Here is a 22,635-nt window from a genome sequence, read left to right on the forward strand (position 1 = left end):
GGGAGCTCAAATTGGCACTGGCTCAGACTTCTGACACTGCACCTGGTCACGACCACATCCAGTTCTGCATGCTTCAACATGTGCCAGCGGCGTCAAAGGAAATCCTCCTTGAATGTTTTAATCTAATATGACAGACAGGTGTCTTCCCCAACTCATAGAGGGAGGCAATTCTAATCCCTCTCCTCAAACCAGGAAAAGACTGCACATGTCCCAGTAGTAATCGGAGTATCACCTTGATGAGCTGTGTAGGAAAGACCCTGGAATGGATGGTTAACAGTCATCTGGTCTGGCTTTCAGAGACCAGACAACTCCTTAGCCGCTCTCAGTGTGGATTCCGAAAGTTTTGGTCCACGGTCGACAACCTGACTCTCCTAGAAGCGGCTATTCAGCAACAGGCTTTCTTCGTCAGCATCACTGTATTGGCATATTCTTTGATATCGGTAAGGCGTACGATACTACTTGGAGACACAGTGTTCTCACACAACTGCATCAACTGCCACCTCCTCATTTTCATTCAGTCTTTCCTGTCTCAGCGGTTTTTTCGGACCCAGGTTGGTCACACATGTCTGATCAATTTGAGCAGGAGAATGGTGTCCCCCAGGGCAGTGTTTTAAGTGTTAGCCATCAACAGTATAACATCTACATTAAGGAGTCCAGTACAGTGCTCCTTATTTGTGGATAACTTTGCTGTTTTCTGTTCCTTCTCCAGTGTTGCAACAGCGAGCCGTCAGTTGCAACTTACAGTGCGGCAGTTAGAGGAGTGGGCTTCGAAGACGGGTTTTCAGTTTTCTGTTGATTAGTATGTATGTGTTCATTTTAATCGTTCTGTTAATTTGCCTGCCTTGCATATAGGGGACACTATCCTACATTTTAGAGACACAGTGTGGTTTCTGGGCCTCATTTTTGACTCCAGATTGTCATGGTTGCCACACCTGCAAGACTTGAAAGCCAGAACCCTGAACGTCCTCCAGTGCCTCAGCCACAGGTCTTAGGGAGTGGACAGGGCATGTCTCCGCCAGTTTTATCAGGCTTTTGTGCGTTCGCGGCTGGATTACATGCGCATGGTGTATGGATCAGTGAGGCCCTCTCATTTGCAGATCCTTGATGCTGTCCACCATGTGGGGATTTGACTATCAGACTAGTTCCATATCCAGCCTCTGTGCTGAGGCGTGAGAACCGCCACTTACCAGCCGGTGCCAGCTCCTGTTGGTGCACCAGACTTGTAAGTTTCTTGCAGCTCCAACTTCACCAGCTCTCCATATTGTTGCTCGTCTGCCTCTGGAGCGCCTTTTTTCCAACCGTCCACAAGCCACGATGCTGTTAATGATCCATGTGCAACGTGTGCGGGAGTCCCTCTATGTGGAGCTTGTACAGCCCCAAATCTAGAAATCCAGAGTTTTGACTGCCTGCCACTCTGGAGAAGCCCAGAGTGATTTTAGATTTGGTGCAGTACAAGAGAGATTGCACTCCTGCTTCCATTTTTAATACAACATTTTCTGCCATTTTATGTGAGTACCACAACTATCTAGCTGTTTTTACAGATGGGTCAAAACAGGAGGATTCTGTTGGTTGCTCTGTTGTTTTTCCAGAGGTCTGACTGCCTCAAGCATTTACTGTCTTTGATGCAGAATTGTCTGCAATCTTGCACTGGAGCAGATGAGATGCTCTTCCCATCCTAAATTTTTTGTGTGTTCCAATTCACTAAGTGCCCGTCTCTCATTGCAATATTTGTATCCAGCAGATAAAATAGTCCGAAACATCCAGGATGCCCTCCTCCAACTACAACGGCTGGGGAAGGAGGTGGTTTTCTGCTGGGTTCCAGGGCACGCCGGCATTGCTGGGAACGAAAGGGCAGCTCTCGCAGCCAAGGAGGTGTGTCTCGATCCGCAAGTATTTCAGTGTGCCATCCCCCTGCACGCACTCACATCACTATTGAGCTCACGAGTCATGCGTCGGTGGATGGATGAGTGGCTGTAAATGACTGACAATAAGCTCCATTTAGTCAAGCCCACAACGTGTGTGTGCTGTACTTCTTTCCAGCCCTGTAGACAGGATGAGGTTCTCCTTACTCGGCTTGAGATAGGCCATAGTCCTATGAAGCATGGCTTCTTGCTCCAGCGAGAGGACCCTCCAATGTGTGGTACTTATGGCGTCCAGGTCACTGTGCACCACGTTTTATTGGATTGCATTTTATTTTCTGACCAGCGGGCCATGGCTGACTTACCGGTGGATCTGCCATCTCTTGTAGGAAATACTCAAACAAATGTGGTTAAAGTGTTAAAGTTCCTTCACTTGTCCAATGTTTTTACCAAGATTTTAAGGAGAGGGCATTAATTTGTTCACAGGGTGACTGGCCGCCCATATTTTACATAAGTGGCCAACCAGTGACAATACCCTGTGGCATCCTGGATGCTCCTTTCTCATTTTCCTTATGTTTTATTTTCTTATAGAGTATTTTTCATCTTTTCCCATTTCCTTTGCGTGTATGCTTCCATTTTACTAAATTTGTCCTCATTTGTTTCTTTTAATGTGTGTCAGGACGCTGATGATCCCGACGTTGAGCGCCCGTAAGACCCAACACACACACACACACACACACACAGACACAGACACACACACACACACACACACACACACACGCTTGTTTTGCTAATGGGCTCTGCTTCCAAGGTACTTCCTAGAGTACCCAATGTGGTAGATCTCCCCTCACTGCAGGAACAGGATGAGTGGTGGGTGGTAATGAGTTTGCAGCACTTAAGGCGGAGGGTCAGTATGGAGTCTGGCCTCACTCATTTGCCATGTGAGTTGATTGGTGGCTCATTCCATAGCAGGCTCTGAGCCAGGCACACGGGGGAGGCGGGGGGGGGGTTACTAGTTATTAGAGGATCCATTGTAGGCATGTTATGGAAAGAAGTCCAGTGCACACTCACCATGTCTGCTGGGATACCTCATACAAGATGTGGAGGTGGCCTTGCCTTGGCTATTGAACATGCAGGGTGCCGTCATTTGCAAGTTGCGACTCACATTGTCACCAATGATGCCTGTCTCTTGGGTTCTGGCATTATTCTCAGTAAATACGACCAGCTGGCAGAAATGATGAAAACTGCTGGCCTCACATGTGTGGTGTAAGCAGAGTTCACAAGTTGCAGCATTGTTCCCAGAGTTCATTGGAGTCCTTTGGTTTGGAGCCAAGTTAAGGGTCTCAACCACAAGCTTCTTTGACTCAGTGATGGTCTTGGCTGCAGATTTACAGACCTAAGAGATGTAGTATTCCTCTTGATTGATCAGAGGTGCACTACACAAAGCAAGCAACTACTCAGGTACAAGAGTACTTGTGGAGTACATGTGACAGTTTTTTGCCTATCGGTGGAAGAACCTCAAATGTTTCTATAAAATACGCTCACCAGTTAACAAACAGATAGTGAAATCAGACCATGTTTGGAGTAAAGACATTTTGACTGTCAACATTTTATCCGTAAAGCAAGAAAGTTCATTGCAGTTGACAAAAATATTGTCTCTGTTGAGGATGAATTTGAATGTGACTGTGAGGATATATATATATATATATATATATATATATATATATATATATATATATATATATATATATATATATATATATATATAAAACAAAGATGATGTGACTTACCAAACGAAAGCGCTGGCACGTCGATAGACACACAAACAAACACAAACATACACACAAAATTCAAGCTTTCGCAACAAACTGTTGCCTCATCAGGAAAGAGGGAAGGAGAGGGAAAGACGAAAGGATGTGGGTTTTAAGGGAGAGGGTAAGGAGTCATTCCAATCCCGGGAGCGGAAAGACTTACCTTAGGGGGAAAAAAGGACGGGTATACACTCGCACACACACACATATCCATCCACACATATACAGACACAAGCAGACTTTTGCTCCTTCAGTTCAAAAGAGAATGTGCAAATCATGATAGGCAAAAGTTAGTAGAGATTAATGTGTCTGTGAAACGACTGATGAAGCATATAATAACTACCACCTTCATACTGAAGGAAAACATCTTGCTGAGAACCTGAGAAAATTTTGGTCCTATGTAAAATTGCTGAGTAGGTCAAAGGCCTCTGTCCAGTCACTCACTGACCAGTCTGGTGCGGTGATAGAACATAGCAAAAGGCCAGATGAAGTTTAACCATTGTTTGGATGACGTTTTAATAGGCATCCATTGCATAGAGAAACAAATGAAAGAGTTGAAGACAAATAAGTTGCCAGTCCAGATGGAATTCCAATTCAGTTTTACAGAGTACTCTATAGCATTGTTGCCTTACTTGGGTTGCATTTATTGTGAAACTCTCACCTAGCACAGAGTCCCAAGAAACTCCTGTATATAAGAGGTGTAACAGAACGGACATGTAAAATTACAGACAAATATCCTTAACATCGGTTTGCTGCAGAATTCTTGAACATATTCCTGTTTCGAATATAATAAATTTTGTAGAGACCAAAAAGCTTATGTCCATGAATTGGCACAGTTTTAGAAAGTACAGCTCTTGATAAAATCAGCTTGCCCTTTTGTCACATGACATCCTATGAGCCATGGATGAAGGACAACAGGCAGATTCCATACTCTTGGATGTCTGTAAAGAGTTTGGCACAGTGCCCCATTGTGGACTGTTAATGAAGATATGAGCATACAGAGTAGGTTTCCAGATATGTGAGTAGCTCAAAGATTTCTTAACTAATAAAACACAGTATATTGTCCTCTGTGACGAGTGTTCATCAGAGAGAAGAGTATCATCAGGTATGCAGCAGGGACATGTGATAGTACCACTATTACTCTCTACAGACATAAATAATGTGTTGGATAGGGCCAGCAGCAATCTGCAGCTGTTTACTGATGATGCTGTGGTAAATGAGTAGATGTTGTCATTGAGTGACTGTAGAAGGGTACAGTATGACTTAAGATACTGCCATAAAATCCTCTAAACAAACATTTCTGTCCATATTATCCACCAGAAACAAGGGTCCACCAGGTAAAGGAAAACACCTGATTATCACACATTGTTGTTGTTGTGGTCTTCACTCCTGAGACTGGTTTGATGCAGCTCTCCATGCTACTCTACCCTGTGCAAGCTTCTTCATCTCCCAGTACTTACTGCAACCTACATCCTTCTGAATCTGCTTAGTGTATTCATCTCTTGGTCTCCCTCTGCGATTTTTACTCTCCACGCTGCCCTCCAATGCTAAATTTGTGATCCCTTGATGCCTCAGAACATGTCCTACCAACCGGTCCCTTTTTTTTGTCAATTTGTGCCACAAACTCCTCTTCTCCCCAATTCTATTCAATACCTCCTCATTAGTTATGTGATCTCCCCATCTAATCTTCGGCATTCTTCTGTAGCACCACATTTCGAAAGCTTCTATTCTCTTCTTGTTCAAACTATTTATGGTCCATGTTTCACTTCCATACATGGCTACACTCCATACAAATACTTTCAGAAACGACTTCCTGATACTTAAATCCATACTCGATGTTAACAAATATCTCTTCTTCAGAAACGCTTTCCTTGCCATTGCCAATCTACATTTTATATCCTATCTACTTCAACCGTCATCAGTTATTTTGCTTCCCAAATAGCAAAACTCCTTTACTACTGATTTCCTAATCTAATTCCCTCAGCATCACCCGACTTAATTCGACTACATTCAGTTATACTCATTTTGCTTTTGTTGACGTTCATCTTATATCCTCCTTTCAAGACACTGTCCATTCCGTTCAACTGCTCGTCCAAGTCCTTTGCTGTCTCTGACAGAATTACAATGCCATCGGCGAACCTCAAAGTTTTTATTTCTTCTCCATGGATTTTAATACCTACTCTGATTTTTTTTTTTTTCCTTTACTGCTTGCTCAATATACAGATTGAATAACATCGGGGATAGGCTACAATCCTGTCTCACTCCCTTCCCAACCACTGCTTCCCTTTCATGCCCCTCGACTCTTATAACTGCCTTCTGGTTTCTGTACAAATTGCAAATAGCCTTTCGATCCCTGTATTTTAGCCCTGCCACCTTTAGGATTTGAAAGAGAGTATTCCAGTCAACATTGTCAAAAGCTTTCTCTAAGTCTACAAATGCTAGAAATGTAGGTTTGTCTTTCCTTAATCTTTTTTCTAAGATAAGTCGCAAGGTCAGTATTGCCTCATGTGTTCCAACATTTCTATGGAATCCAAACTGATCTTCAAATGGTTCAAATGGCTCTGAGCACTATGGGACTCAACTGCTGAGGTCATTAGTCCCCTAGAACTTAGAACTAGTTAAACCTAACTAACCTAAGGACATCACAAACATCCATGCCCGAGGCAGGATTCGAACCTGCGACCGTAGCGGTCTTGCGGTTCCAGACTGCAGCGCCTTTAACCGCACGGCCACTTCGGCCGGCAAACTGATCTTCCCCGAGGTCAGCTTCTACCAGTTTTTCCATTCATCTGTAAAGAATTCACGTTGGTATTTTGCAGCTGTGACTTATTAAACAGATAATTCAGTAATTTTCACATCTATCAATACCTACTTTCTTTGGGATTGGAATTATTATATTCTTCTTGAAGCCTGAGGGTATTTCTCCTGTCTCATACATCTTGCTCACCAGATGGTAGAGTTTTGTCAGGACTGGCTCTCCCAAGGCCTTCAGATGTTCTAATGGAATGTTGTCTACTTCTGGGTCCTTGTTTTGACTCTGGTCTCTGTCAAACTCTTCACGCAGTATCGTATCTCCCATTTCATCTTCATCTACATCCTCTTCCATTTCCATAATATTGTCCTCAAGTACATCACCCTTGTATAGACCCTCTATATACTCCTTCCACCTTTCTGCTTTCCCCTCTTTGCTTAGAACTGGGTTTCCATCTGAGCTCTTGATATTCATACAAGTGGTTCTCTTTTCTCCAAAGGTTTCTTTAATTTTCCTGTAGGCAGTATCTATCTTACCCCTAGTGAGATAAGCCTCTAAATCCTTACATTTGTCCCTTAGCCATCCCTGCTTAGCCATTTTGCACTTCCTGTCGATCTAATTTTTGAGACGGTTGTATTCCTGTTTCCCTGTTTCATTTACTGCATTTCTATATTTTCTCCTTTTATCACACATATTGGGAGCAAATCAGATTCCATCAAAGCCTCTTTGTGGACTTTCAAATCCAAGAAGAGTAAAGAGTATCATGAGGAGATGTTCGCTGATATGTTTAGAAGTGGTTTCAAGATGTTCTTCATGGCTTCAGGAAAATGCAGTTCTTATTCTTGATAATGTGCCATACCATTCTCATTGAAAAGAAAAAGTTCTAATGTGAATTCCAGTAAGCAAGATATATCAGAATGGCTCAAATCGACAAATATTGCTTTTGGAAACTACATGTTGCAGAAAGAACTACGAGAAATTGTTAAAAAAAAAAGAGTAGTGCTCAATGACTCCACAGTAGATGAAATGGCTAAGAACATGGGGAAAACTGTTTTTCGAATTCTTCTGTACCACTGCAAATTAAACACCATCAAGATAGTTGGGACCAGAATCTACATCTACATCTACATCTACATACATACTCCGCAATCCACCATACGGTGCATGGCGGAAGGTACCTCATACCACAACTAGCATCTTCTCTCCCTGTTCCACTCCCAAACAGAATGAGGGAAAAATGACTGCCTATATGCCTCTGTACGAGCCCTAGTCTCTCTTATCTTATCTTTGTGGTCTTTCCGCAAAATGTAAGTTGGCGGCAGTAAAATTGTACTGCAGTCAGCCTCAAATGCTGGTTCTCTAAATGTCCTTAGTAGCGATTCACGAAAAGAATGCCTCCTTTCCTCTAGAGACTCCCACCCGAGTTCCTGAAGCATTTGCATAACACTCGCGTGATTATCAAACCTACCATAACAAATCTAGCAGCCCGCCTCTGAATTGCTTCTATGTCCTCCCTCAATCTGACCTGATATGGATCCCAAACGCTCGAGCAGTACTCAACAATAGGTCGTATTAGTGTTTTATAAGCGGTCTCCTTTACAGATGAACCACATCTTCCCAGAATTCTACCACCTTCCCGATAATTGCCATTACATGCTTGTCGCACTTCATATCACTCTGCAATGTTACGCCCAAATATATAATCGATGTGACTGTGTCAAGTGCTACACTACTAATGGAGTATTCAAACATTACGGGATTCTTTTTCCTATTCATCTTCATTAATTTACATTTATCTATATTTAGAGTTAGCTGCCATTCTTTACACCAATCACAAATCCTGTCCAAGTCATCTTGTATCCTCCTACAGTCACTCAATGATGACACCTTCCCGTACACCACAGCATCATCAGCAAACAGCCACACACTGCTATCCACCCTATCCAAAAGATCATTTATGTAGATAGAAAACAACAGCGGACCTATCACACTTCCCTGGGGCACTACAGATGATACCCTCACCTCTGATGAACACTAACCATCAAGGACAACGTACTGGGTTCTATTACTTAAGAAATCTTCGAGCCACTCACATATTTGGGAACCAATCCCATATGCTCGTACCTTAAAAAGGGTGAGTTGCATTTCGCAGGAGTGATGCTTTCTAAAGCCGTGCTGATGCTTGGACAGCAATTTCTCTGTCTCAAGGAAATTCATTATATTCGAACTGAGAATATGTTCGAGAATCCTGCAACAAACCGATGTTAAGGATATTGGTCTGTAATTTTGAGGATCTGTCCTTCTACCCTTCTTATATACAGGCATCACCTGTGCTTTTTTCCAGTCGCTTAGGACTTTACGTTGGGCAAGAGATTCGCGATAAATGCAAGCTAAGTAAGGAGCCAATGCAGTAGAGTACTCCCTGTAAAACCGAAATGGAATCCCGTCAGGACCATTCAGCTGCTTCACAACCCCAGGGATGTCTATCACCATGTCCTCCATACGGGAATCTGTACGAGACTCAAATGGCGTTATGTTTGTATGATCCACCTGCGTAAAAGATTTCTCAAATGCTAAATTTAAAATTTCAGCTTTCGTTTTGCTGTCTTCCGTTGCCAGGCCAGACTGATCAGTGAGTGACTGGATGGAAGCCTTTGACCTGCTTACCGATTTTACATAAGACCAGAATTTCCTTGGGTTTTCAGCAAGATCTTTTGCTAAGGTATGATGGTGGTAGTGGTTGAATGCTTCGTGCATTGCTCTTTTTACAGCGGCACGAATCTCTACTAACTTTTGCCTGTCCTCATTCTCCCGATCTTTCTTGTGCCACGAGTGCAACTCTCTTTGCTTCCTGAGCATTCTCTGAATTGTGCTGTTAAACCACGATGGGTCTTTTCCGTCCGTAACCCATTTTTTCGGCACCTACTTGTCCAATGTGTTTAAAATTTGCCCATAATTCTTCCATGTTCATCATACCGGAAGTAAATGAACTCGATTCATTTACTAAGTGGGATGCTAACAACTGCTTATCTGCTCTTTCTAGTAATAATACTCTCCTAGCCTTCTTGACCGACATTTTAACTTTCGTAAACATAGTCGCAATAACAACATCATGATCACTGATCCCTTTCTCAACACTGACATCGTCGATGAGGTCTGGTCTGTTTGTGGCTACCAGATCTAAAATATTTCCATTACGCGTTGGCTGTCGATTCAGCTGCTCAAGACAGTTTTCGGATAATGTGTTCAAAAGTAATTTACACGACGGCTTGTCTGTACCGCCTGTAATGAATCCATAGACATCCCAGTATATACTAGGTAGGTTGAAGTCGCCTCCGACTAATATAGCATGATACGGGTACTTCAGCGATACGGAATTTAGACTCTCTTTGAATGAATCTAGAACTGTCACGGTGGAACCTGGTGGCCGGTAATAACACCCCACAATTAACTTTATTTCCCCTAGCCCTGTTAAACGTTTCCAGATAACTTCACAATCACACTCTACTTCGACCTCAGTATACACAATATTTTTGTCAACTGCAATGAAGACACCACCTCCTACGGTGTCTAATCTGTCTTTCCGATACACATTCCAACCCTCACTAAATATTTCAGAACTTCCTCTCTCAGGGTTCAGCCAGGTCTGTCCCGAGAATAATTTGCGTGCCACTCGCTTCCTGAAGGGCAGTAAATTCAGGAACTTTATTCTGAACAATCTGAAAATTTACTGCTAAAATCTTGATAGCTGAAGTGTCTTTACGCTGAGCGCGTCCTGATTTCCCTGCCTGCACGTCGACTTGTGAGTGTCCATCAGGACACCTCGCACTACTCTCTAGCCTAAAAAAAATCCATGTGCACGCCACAAGTACTCTGCTACTCGAGTAGCCACTTCCTTTGTGTAGTGCACCCCTGACGTACCTAGGGGCGTCCTACAATTCCCCACCCAATAGTGCAAGTCTAGAAATCTGCAGCCAAGACCGTCACAGAGTCGACGAAGCCTCTGGTTGAGACCCTCTACTCGGCTCCAAACCAAAGGACCCCGATCCACTCTGGGAACGATGCTGCAAATAGAGAGCTCTGCTTGCACCCCATGCGTGAGGCCAGCAGTCTTCACCAAATCTGACAGCTGCCTGTACAACCTGAGGATTGCCTCAGAACCCAAGCGACAGGTATCATTGGTGCCAACGTGAGCAACTACTTGCAGACGACTGCTCCCCGTATGCTTGACAGCCGCAGGCCGGGCCACCTTCACATCTTGGATGAGGCTCCCCGGCAAACAAACTGAGGGCATGTTGGAATTCTTTCCAGCCCTGTGCGCTATTTCCCTAAGGGGCTCCATCAACCACCTAACGTTGGAGCTCCCAATAACCAGCAAGCCTTTGCCCCGTGTGCCTGCTCGGGCCCTGCTGAAGGAGCGGCCACCTGCCCACTGACAGGACGAACGGGTGAGGCCAGCCGGACAGCCTCCACATTGACCCTCCGCCTCGAGTGACGTGAACGCGTTGCAGTCCGCCACTCACCCTGAGTGAGGGCGACCCCAATGCGCCAGGTACACTAGAAGGTGCCTCGGTGGCTGAATTAATGGACGCAGCAAGCGACACCTGGGTTGTCTCAAGCGACACGCCAGACCCTCCGCCATCGCTGCACCTTGAGGCAGCAGCCTGAAGGCGGCTGACCGTGGCCAACAGCACACTCAGCTGCTCGCGAACTGCGGCCAGTTCCTCCTGCGCCCGCACACAGCACTCACACACCCTATCCATCCTACTGCTAATATCTAACGACTCCGCAAATTTATACTCTACGGCTATCAATAAGCAATATTACTCCTCTCAAATACAAGAATACGCAAGGATTTTATGTAATTAAATATGCAAGTGCCCAAACAATCGGAAAGAAATTACGAATCAAACTACAAAACAAATATGAAAGCTAAATATGCGATTCGCTACTGCACTGCTGCTGCATTACTGCTGCACTGATACTTCACCAGCGGCTGCTCAAGGCTCAATCAAAGGCTATGTTGCAGCAAAAGCAGAACATACAAAATGTCAGAAGTTAAACAGCTATTAGAACAAGTAGTAAGGATGGTGATTGCTGAGGAGTGGGACAAAGTTCATAACACAGGTTTTCTTACAAGTGACACATGCTTCATTCTGTCATCAGCTGTGCAGCTAAGGATTTTCGACACCCCTGCTTTCACTGGAACACAGTGGTAGGTCATGGGTCATTCCATGTCAAGTGTCCTACAATAAAAAATGATCCCCACTCAGCCATCTCAGATTTGGTTCAAAACATGTTTTTGTATACATACATATGTGTTATGTCAATGTGCAAAATTTTGGCTCAATTGTTAAAGTGGTTCCAGAGCTTGGGCGACCTTTGTGGACCCATACGAAGTCACAAAGCGCTTAGTGTGAAGAATTAGGTTAACTTTGTAATAACTTTGTGCATCTTGTATGATACCTATCACTCTGAATTTTTGTATCCCAGTACAACTTTTGTTGCTGAATGCAGCGAAAGCATTCAAATTCCTTAGAAATGACTATCCATTTTGCTACTTGGTCTGAAAATGCATTGTAAAATTTATTGCGAAAGATTCAAGCCCTATTGTAACCATCTTTTACTATAAGAGAAAGGCAGCTGGAACCTTGATTTTTGGGCTGCTAGCCAACAACCAGTTGTTCACAATACTACACCAGTATTAGCATTTATAAGTAAATAGTTCTGATTTTATTGACCCTTGTCTCAAGTTTTCTCTATATATCTATCAACTCTGATCTTCTTTTTATTGACACCACTGAAAAGAGCACATTTTGTGCTACAAGTGACTTGAAAAAGTAGAATGGTTATGTTCCATATAAGGTGTTTAAAATTGATTAAAAGAAACCTAAGCTGTTATGCTTACCACATGTATTACCATGTTGGCAGCTGTTGTGCTGAAGAATGTCAAGGCACTTGTGATGTGATTTGTTAGTACAAATTATTTGCAGCATAATACTTTTGTTCCTTTAATGTGCAGGTACAACCGTTTCATATATGGGTTCCAAAAACTTCTGGAAATTAGATATGCAGGTCTGACTGTTTTATAACACAGGGAATGGGTTCCAGAAATTTCTGTAAATTGAGATGCAGATATTGCTGTTTTATAACACAGGGTATGGATTCCAGAAACTTCTGGAAATTCGATATGCTGGTATGACTGTTTTATAACAGATTCCAGAAACTTCTGGAAACTTGATATGCAGGTATGACTATTTTATAACAGGGCATGGGTTCCTTAAATTTCTGGATATTCAATATGCAGGTATGACTGCTTTATAAAACAAGGCATGTACTCCAGAAACTTACATGCTGGTGCAACAGTTTTATAACAAGGCACTAGAAACTTCCAGAATTTTCTGTAATGTTCTGGAATGTTCTCCAGTATTCTCATTTTATACATTCACACTATATAAGATATAATTTGATTTGGGTATCATTCATGTTTGTGTACAAATTGTCACTCATTGTATCATTTGTGGTTATTTACCTTGCAGCTTGATTGATTCCTTCAATCCATTGTTGAATGTCCGCCTTGATAGCCGAGTGGTCAGCGAAATGGAATGCCATGCTAAGCGGCCCGGATTACATTCCTGGTGGGGTTGGAGATTTTCTCCACTCACGGACTGGGTGTTCTGTTATCTTCATCATCATCTCGTCTCCATCGACATGATAGTGGCGTCAACTTGCACCAGGCGACAGGTCTACCTGGCGGGAGCCCTAGCCACATGACATGTCATTTCATTTCATTGTTGAATCATTGCTGAAGTTACAACTTATTATGGATTCAAACAATGGAAATATGGACCTAGAGCAGTGCATCATTGGACAAATCAACCAGTCTATGTGTCACTGAACTAAGTTCAACAAGGATAAATGCCTTCTGAAGTCAATTAGTGACCTCTCTGCAGAGGATTAGAATTTGCTGATTCGACGAGTTGCATTTCAGTTTGATTGTGATGCCAAGATATGTTTACATCATGAAGCAGAACTCTTGACAATGTTTCAATATCTGCAGAAATCATGCTGCAGTTCATTTCAAAAGAAGAATCATGTGTTTAACAAAGGTGTGCATCCTGTTGATGTTGCAACAGCCGACTTTTTGAAAGAACTTGATGTTAAGCCTGGACAGAAGCTTTGCCTTACTTGTAGAGTTGACATCAATGCAAAAAAGGCCAAGCTATTGCCATCATCAGTCTGATGAAGATGATGCTACAATTGCTTCAGACAGCTTGAACTCCAGCTTGACAGCAATTGGTGTGTCACCACTAAAATTTCAGCATGTTTCAAACCGGGAATCTAGTGAATATGCAAAACAAAAGATAAAGCGAGTTCAAATGGTTGTGGTAACCAAAATTTCTGAAATTGGCGGGCTTAAAGCAGATGTCATAGAACCACAACCAGGTCAAAAATAACACAATTTCTCTTCGTACAAAGTGCTCATCAATGAATTGAAAGCTAAGCTGGAGGTGTCTTCAGCTTCTGAGACAATTCAGATTTTAACTTTGGCCCCTAGCAGTTGGAGCAATAAAAAAAACAATGGAAGTATTCAACATGTCTGAGTGAATGGTGAAAACTGTCAAAAAGCTGAAGGAAGAGAAAGGCATATTAGCAAAACCAGATCCAAAGTGAGGAAAGGCTTTGCAAGAAGATATTAAGGAAAGTGTAGCAAAATTCTATGACATGATGAAGTCAGTCAAATCTGCCCTGAAAAAAAGAACTTTGTTGCCATAAGGACACCAAGTGACCCAAAAGTTCATATGCAGAAACGTCTGCTACTTTGTAACTTGAAAGAAGCCTATCAAGAATATTGCAGACAAAATGTACCAAAAGTTGGCTTTTCCAAATTTTGTGAGCTCCGGCCGAAGTGGTGCATCACAGTCGGTTCAGCAGGAACACACTCAGTTTGTGTTTGTACAGCTCATCAAAATGTCACGTTGATGCTAGTAGTGACTCCAATTAAAGATGACTACAAGAGTTTGTTAGCCAAAATAGTTTGCAATAGGGATTCAAAAGATTGCATGCTCCGACGATGTGACCAATGTCCTGGATTAGAAGTCTTGGAAAGATTTGTAGAAACTCTATTTGAAGGGAATGACATTGATGAAGCAATTGAATACAAGGAATGGATACACAATGACCGAGATACCCTGGAGACAAAGCAGTCAATGATTGAAGAATTTGAGAATTTATCCAAAACATTGTGACCAAAATTGTAAATTTCTAGACTCTCTCACCCCATCGTTACATAGCAAAGCATCAAAGCAACTACCTAAAAGAAACCAAAGAAAATCTAGAAGGTGGAAAGCTGGTTGTTCTGATGGATTTTGCACAAAATTATTCATTTATTGTGTAGGACGCTGTACAAGGCTTCCATTGGGAAAATAGTCAGGCCACATTACATACCTTTGTTATTTATTACAAGGCTTTGACGGGAAAGATTGCTTAGCTTCTGAATCATCAGTGATTGCTTGCGACATGATACAGTTGCAGTTCATGTTTTCTGCTCCAAGATGATTGATCACCTGCGAACCCACTTCGCAGTGCTGAAGCATATCAGCTATTTCAGTGATGGATCAGCTGCCCAATACAAAAATTTCAAGAACTTCATGAGTCTATGTCAGCACTACAATGACTGTAGTATCAGTGCAGAATGGAACTTCTTTGCCACAAGCCATGGAAAGTCTCCTTGTGATGGTATTGGGGGCACAACAAAGTGAATAGCAGCAAGAGCAAGTCTCCAACAGTAAACTTCAGATCAATTTCTAACACCAAGTGATCTATTCAGATTTTGTGACAAACAAGTTCACGGAATCAAATTCCTTTTTATTACAAATGAAGAAATTTATGCTGCAAGACCTCTGCAAGAAAGGAGATTTGAAAATGGTTGCATGGTTGCAAGGACCAGAGAAAACCACTGCTTCAGACCAATCAATGAAAAATGGTTAGAAATTAGCAGACTTTCCAATGACACAGTGTCATTTACTGCAAGTGTTGATCAATCAACATACTTCTCAAGTGTTCCCATTGACAGCATCCAATCTAGGGCAATACATAGCCTGGATATGTGTCAACAAATGATGGATTGGAAACATCTGTGACATATCATTGGAAGGAGATGCCTTAGTCAGTTTCATGCGTCCAATTGGTTCAACTAATTCATTCCACTGGCCCCTAAGGAAGGACACCTGCTGGATTCCAGAGCAGGAGATAATCGGCGTTTGGCATTTTGCCAGCTCCAAGTTCCAATTCCATGGGTCGGAGATACACTTACCCATCAGAGGTGCTGAAGAGCATAGAAGAGAATTTTAGAGCCATGAAAATGGTTTCATGAACTTCAGCAACAAATTTATGTTGCTTGGTTCATTTTGTGAACTTATTGTTTTGTCATGTTCACAACAATGTTGTTTATTTGCTCATTTTTGTATTGCATTCATTAAAGCTATTCTGTCAAGCACACAGTATGCGCAAAAGCTAAGGTATCTTTGAAGCTAGTTTAAAAACCTTATATGGAAAATTACCATTCTACTTTTTAATGTTCCCTGTAGCAAAAAATTTAGCTCTTTCCAATGGTATCAGTTAAAAGAAGATCAGAGATGGTAGCCATATTAAAAACTGGTCATGAAAAATTCTGTAAATTTTCAATTTTCAATTTGACTCTTGAGACAAGGGTCAATAAAATCAGCAGGTATTTTCTGTGATTTGTCAAAGGCATTCGATTGTGTGAACCACAACATCCTTTTAAATAAATTAGAATTCTATGGTGTCACGGGCAGTGCTGCAAAATGGTTCAAGTCATACCTCGCCAACAGGAAACAAAGGGTGTCAGTGCAAGGGACTAGTGAATTAAGTCATCAGTCATCATCAGAATGGGAAGAAATTACATATGGTGTCCCACAAGGATCTATCTTAGGGCCATTGCTTTTTCTTGTGTACATTAATGACCTCTCATCAGTTACACTGCCAGAAGCAGAGTTCATTTTGTTTGCAGATGACACAAATATTGCAATAAATAGTATGTCAAGTGTAGTTCTAGAAAGATCTGCTAATGATATTTTCATGGATATTAATAAATGGTTTAAAGCCAACTCACTGACATTACACTTCGAAAAGACTCACTATATGCAATTCAGAACCTGTAAGAGGTTTCCATCCAGCATATGCATAAAGTATGAAGAAGAGCAGATAGAAGAGGTTGACAGTCTTAAATTCCTTGGATTACAACTTGATAATAAATTCAGTTGGGAGGAGCACACGACAGAACTGCAGAAACGCCTTAACAAATCTGTATATGCAATTCGAGTGTTAGCAGACATAGGCGACATAAAAATAAAAAAGCTTGCATACTTTGCCTACTTTCGTTCCATAATGTCAGATGGTATAATATTTTGGGGTAACTCTTCAAGTCAAACAAAAGTTTTCAGAGTCCAAAAGCGTGTAATACGTATTATTTGTGGAGTAAATTCATGGACGTCCTGTAGAAACATCTTCAAAGAACTGGGTATACTAACTACTGCCTCTCAGTATATTTACTCCTTAATGAAATTAGTCCTAAATAATATATCTCTTTTTTCCAACAAACAGCTCAGTTCATACATACAATACCAGGAACAAAAATGATCTGCACAAGGACTTAAAAGCACTTACTTTAGTTCAAAAAGGGGTCCACTACTCAGGAACACTCATCTGCAATAATTTGCCAGCAAACATAAAAAAATTAGTTACAAATAAAGATCAGTTTAAAAGGAGCCTGAAAGACTTACTAGTGGCCAACTCCTTCTACTCCATTGACGAATTTTTTAATAGAAACAAATGATGTATTGTATATATATTCATACTATTAGTATTGTTATTTCAGCTTTTTATTAAAAAAAAATTGACATGTTCCACATCCACGAGGATCTCCTCAGCATGGATCTATGGAACGAAAAACAAATCTAATCTAATCTAATCTAGAACTATATACTCATAAATGCTAATACTGGTGTAGTGTAGTGGGCACCTGGTTGTTGGCTAGCAGCTCAAAAATCAAGGTCACAGCTGCTTTTCCCTTATAGTAAAATATGCTTGAAGTATGACTTAAATCTTTTGCAATAAATTTTATGAGGCACTTTCAGACCAAGTAGCGTAAGGGATAGTAATTTATGAGCACTTTGAGTGCTATAGCTGCATTCAGCACTAAAAGCTGTACTAGTATAAACATTCAAGGTGATAGATGTCACAACAGACACACAAAGCTGTACCAAAGTTGGCCAAATTATTCACCCTGTACACTCTATGATTTGGTATGGGTCCACTAAGGTGGCCCAGCACTGGAACCACTGAAAGAATTGAGCCAAACTTTTGCACTGTGACCTAACACACACATATGTATACAAATATAAATTTTTAACAGAATCTGAGATGGTTGAGTGGGGACCCCTAGGACACTTGATGTGGAATGACCCTCAAGTGAAACTGTTCATATTTGTCCCAGCTCTGGGTGAATAAACTATAGATGTGTTACTGATAGATTTGATCAACATGCAAGTATTGCATAGATTCTTTGGCAACACAAACTGGCATCCCTGTAGGAAAGGAGATGTTCGTTTCGAGGGAAGCTACTGAGAATGATTCTACTGCTGCTAACATACATTTTATGTGATGACCACAAAGATGAGGTACAGGAAATGAAGGCTCATACAGAGGAATATTGACAGTCGTTTTCCCATGACTCTATTTGTGATTGGAACAGGAAAGGAAATGACTAGTAGTGCTACAAGGTACCATATGCCGTGTACCATACAGTGGCCATTGAGCTCTCTCTTCAAAGCGCAAACTGCTCTAATCCCAGCAGTTTCCCACCCAACTCCGTTCCTTAAATCAAAACAAAATTCTTCACAAAACAAAAGATTTGTTATGTTACATGCAGATAACTTTTTGGCTAAAAACTGTTTTCCCACTATTCAGACAACTTTCACCTGCCAACAATTTTATCATCATAGACAACTTTTTGGCTAAAAACCGTTTTCCCACTATTCAGACAACTTTCACCTGCCAACAATTTTATCATCTATAAAATTTCTAGACAGTACATTCTCCTTACCCATAATTATTGGACTCAAAATGCATACAGCTCACTGTGTTGTTGTTAGAAAAGTTTCTTCTGTTTTCTTGGAAAGTCAATTGCTTCACATTTTTATCACCACCAAGAACAGACATGGATTGTTCTGCAAGTGTATTTCTGGTTCTTCTCACCATTATCTAAGGGCATATGCAACCACAGGCAAAGGAAATCAGCTGACACTATCCCCAACAAAAAACCTCAACTCAGCTCCTTCCCAACCACAGGTGTAGCCAGAACTATTTGTCACGAAGTCATAAAACTACTTCTCCATTCACGTCTAATCTTCTTGCAACTGAAAACTTTCTGGTGGCATTGAACATCCTTCTTTTCTCTAGTTTTCAGTCAATTTCAAAAACTTCTAAAACTATAAATATGGAAAGTATTTGCATGTAACTGGACATTACCAGCCAAACAGCATAATAATATATGCAAATCTCATAGAGCCCACACTTTCTCTGTTAAGTACTGGGTAGTTATAACTGAAGTGCAGCTACTTACAGAGGTCCAGTGTGGGCTGTTATTATCGTATGACAGTGAAACTTGGTAGATATTCTAACACATTAACATGGAGCCAGTTTCTGCAAGGAAAAAATTAGTTCGAGTTTTGCTGTAGTGCTGTGAATGCAAGGTAGACATACAGAAATGTTTCCATATGTAATTATGACTGGGATGCAAAGGATTTAGAATGAGCTGTGGGCAGGAAAGATCAAACAAGATTTTGATTTTATTTACCACCACTTTTGCAATTTGTTCAATATGAGCACCAAAATGTCAATGAAATGCCGTAACAGTGCCATATTTGTACCTGCTGGCCAAAATTAGAACTAATTTTTCCAGTGTAAATTGGTTCAACATCTACCAAGTTTCACTGCCATACCATAATTACAGCCCACAATGGACCTCCATGAGTAGATACACTGTAATTATAACCACCCAGTACACTACAGGTAATATATGCCTATTATTAAGTTGTAGCATTGATATGTTTGATGATTGACAAATACAATTTGTCCTATACTGTTGTATGAAACTGTAGTTTGTTTTCTACACCCTCTCCACCTACCACAAAACTAATCTGAGAGCCATTCTCCACCTCCTCCCCCCCCTCCCCCCCTCCCCCCACCTCCCCCCCTCCAACCAGATTGTGGGTAAGCTATTGCCATTAATACTGTGCTTTACTGCTTCTAATTTCCTGTGGAGTGAAACCACTAAATGTTTCTGTTTTTATGTTGTGATTTTTGCCGGATATAATGTTGTTAGGGTTCTGAAAGCTAACAGACAACTAAATCTGGAACATGAGACAATGATGATGCTGGCATGTTATAAATACACTGCCATTGCATCATACTGTTGTATATGGGGCGTTCAAATGAAAAGGTATGAAATGTCATAACACCCAAACCAGTTCACTTTGCGTATGCCACTTTGGGCTAATGTAGTGAGTGAGGCATCTATAAAATGGAAGCATGCGTCATTACCTCCCCTAAAAAATTCAATGCTGTGCCCTCAGAAGGCAAGATGATGCTGACCATATTTTCAGTGTTGGAGGTCCAATAATCATCAAATTTCTTGAGCATGGAAAAACCATTAACAGTGACACTCCATAACCTAAGCAAGAGCATCAAGAGGAAACGGCATGGGCTGTTCACGGAGGGAGTGATTTTACTTCACGATAACAGGTGTCCACACGTCTCCACGGTCAACAAAGTGTAACAGCCATGTTCACGTGGAAGATGCTTGAGCATACACCCTGCAGCCCAGACATGTTACCCAGTGACTTCCATGTGTTTGGTCTGCTAATAAAACACCTCAAATGAAACGCTTCAACTCAGACAAACTAAAGAACACAATGGAGGACTGGCTCCTGTCACAGCCACAGAAATTCTGGGAACAGGGAATCCTTCAGCTTGTGAAACACTGGGACACTTTTGCTCAGGCCTCTGGTGATTACTTTTGGATAAAGACTTCAGTTGTACCCACAGTGTTGATTCGTACCTTTTCTTTTGAACCCCCCTCATGGAAAGAGAGTGGCTAGCAGTACTATTACGGCATCACAGAGAGTTTTCTCTGAAACCAGGTGTTAGTAAAGGTTTTTTATGTGCTGTTGAACTGGACTGAAAATGATAAAGAACCTCTATTATCTACTAAACTGTCTGATCAACTCATGTAAAAGCTGAATTGCAAATTGTACTAACCCTTGGTTAACTGACAGGGTTTCACTAAAACCTATAAAATTTGTGGATAATTAGAAACTTCCAGTTCCAGTCTCAATTATTCAAAAGACTGAATAATTTGCCCTTGAATAGCTGGGGATCTGCTATGCTTTTAAAATTAAAGACAAAAACGGTCTGTTTATTAAACTTTCTGGCAGATTAAAACTGTGTGCCCGACCGAGACTCGAACTCGGGAACTTTGCCTTTTGTGGGCAAGTGCTCTACCATCTGAGCTACCGAAGCACGACTCACGCCCGGTACCCACAGCTTTACTTCTGCCAGTGCCTCGTCTCCTACCTTCCAAACTTTACAGAAGCTCTCCTGCGAACCTTGCAGAACTAGCACTCCTGAAAGAAAGGATATTGTGGAGACATGGCTTAGCCACAGCCTGGGGGATGTTTCCAGAATGAGAAAAGGTCCCGAGTTCGAGTCTCGGTCAGGCACACAGTTTTAATCTGCCAGGAAGTTTCATATCAGCGTCCACTCCGCTGCAGAGTGAAAATCTCATTCTGGGTCTGTTTATTGCTTTTCTTAATTTATATTCACATCTGGTTAATGTTGCAGGGCACATGAATTCTCTCTCTAATTGCACCAATTAAATTTAAAAATTACTGATGAAATTAGAAAGTCATGAGAAAACTTCCACTGCACATTCAGTATATTGGTACCAAGATCCCACTTAATCTTCCCTAACATGAATGGCTCATTACAACTACTATATTAATGTTTTCTTGTGACAACAATTGCTGTTTTTTACAGACATTATTAAGAAACAAATTTTGCTTTTATTTCAGACATTTGGACACAGCACTCATAGATGTTGATATTCAGCCACAGTACGTTACGGTGTTAATCAAAGGGAAAACATTGCAGCTAACGTTGCTTAATGAAGTAGAGATTAATAATTCAACAGCCAAGCGGTCACAAGCAACTGGTCATTTAATCATTACAATGCCTCAGGTATATTTAAATATTAGGCAATACACTTATGACCAGTAGCTACTAGTTTGCTACTTGCAGATTGCAGCAGTATATCATACAGGGTGATTCAGGAGGAATGTCACATAATCTGTGAGGTGATTCTACATGTGAAAGTAAACCAAAAAAATCCTGTTAACAGGTGTCTGATTTTCGATAATACAGAACTGGAGAGGGTTGAAAACTATACACATCCATTAATGAATATGAAGATGAGTATGAATATTACTTACCAAAATGCTGTGTACACATTGTGATGGACAGAATAATGGTGTGACAGATGATTGATCCATCCTACAAGAGATGTAGGGGTTCTCCAACAGATGGCAGCACCGTGATGTCACACTGAGGCAACAGCTGCAAGTGTACCCAGTGGGTTGGAACAGTGAGCAGCTGTGAGGCTATATACTAGAATGTTGCTTAATTGAGCAAGTTCATTGTGTCTGTGAATACCAGCATGCCACATATGTTCACCCATGGAGAATATGCAGGCGTTTTGTTAGTGTACAGGTACTGTAATGGTAGTGCCCATGCAGCTGCGACAGAATACCAGAAATGTTTCCCTGATTGACGAACCCCCTGTGCCCGGGTATTTCCCATGGTTTTTCAAACATTATGTGAATCCAGAACACTAGCCAGTGTACATGTAACATCAGAATGGGAGGCTGTCCAGTCAGCTGAGGAAAAGGAAGACATTATTGCAATGGTACAATGGAGTTCCACCACTAGTTCATAGTACATTAGCTGTCAGCTCGGTACTCCACAAATGCGAATGTGGCATATGTTACATTCCACTGGCATGTAGCCAACCCACATGCTACATCTGCATCCAAATGACTCAGTAAGCAGACAACAATTTTATGAATGGTTGACT

At 41.4% G+C, this 22,635-nt stretch overlaps 1 protein-coding gene across 1 annotated transcript in view; it reads left to right on the forward strand.

The window, feature by feature from the left end:
* Positions 1–22,635, forward strand: part of LOC126252391 (dynein axonemal assembly factor 11) — a 226,572-nt gene that overhangs the window by 182,321 nt on the left and 21,616 nt on the right. The window contains exon 7 of the mRNA XM_049953282.1: positions 21,578–21,760. Coding sequence (XP_049809239.1) covers positions 21,578–21,760 — 183 coding nt within the window. The remainder of the gene's footprint in view (positions 1–21,577; positions 21,761–22,635) is intronic.

The sequence above is a fragment of the Schistocerca nitens genome, chromosome 4 (assembly GCF_023898315.1).
Source record: "Schistocerca nitens isolate TAMUIC-IGC-003100 chromosome 4, iqSchNite1.1, whole genome shotgun sequence".
Taxonomy (NCBI): Eukaryota; Metazoa; Arthropoda; class Insecta; order Orthoptera; family Acrididae; genus Schistocerca; species Schistocerca nitens.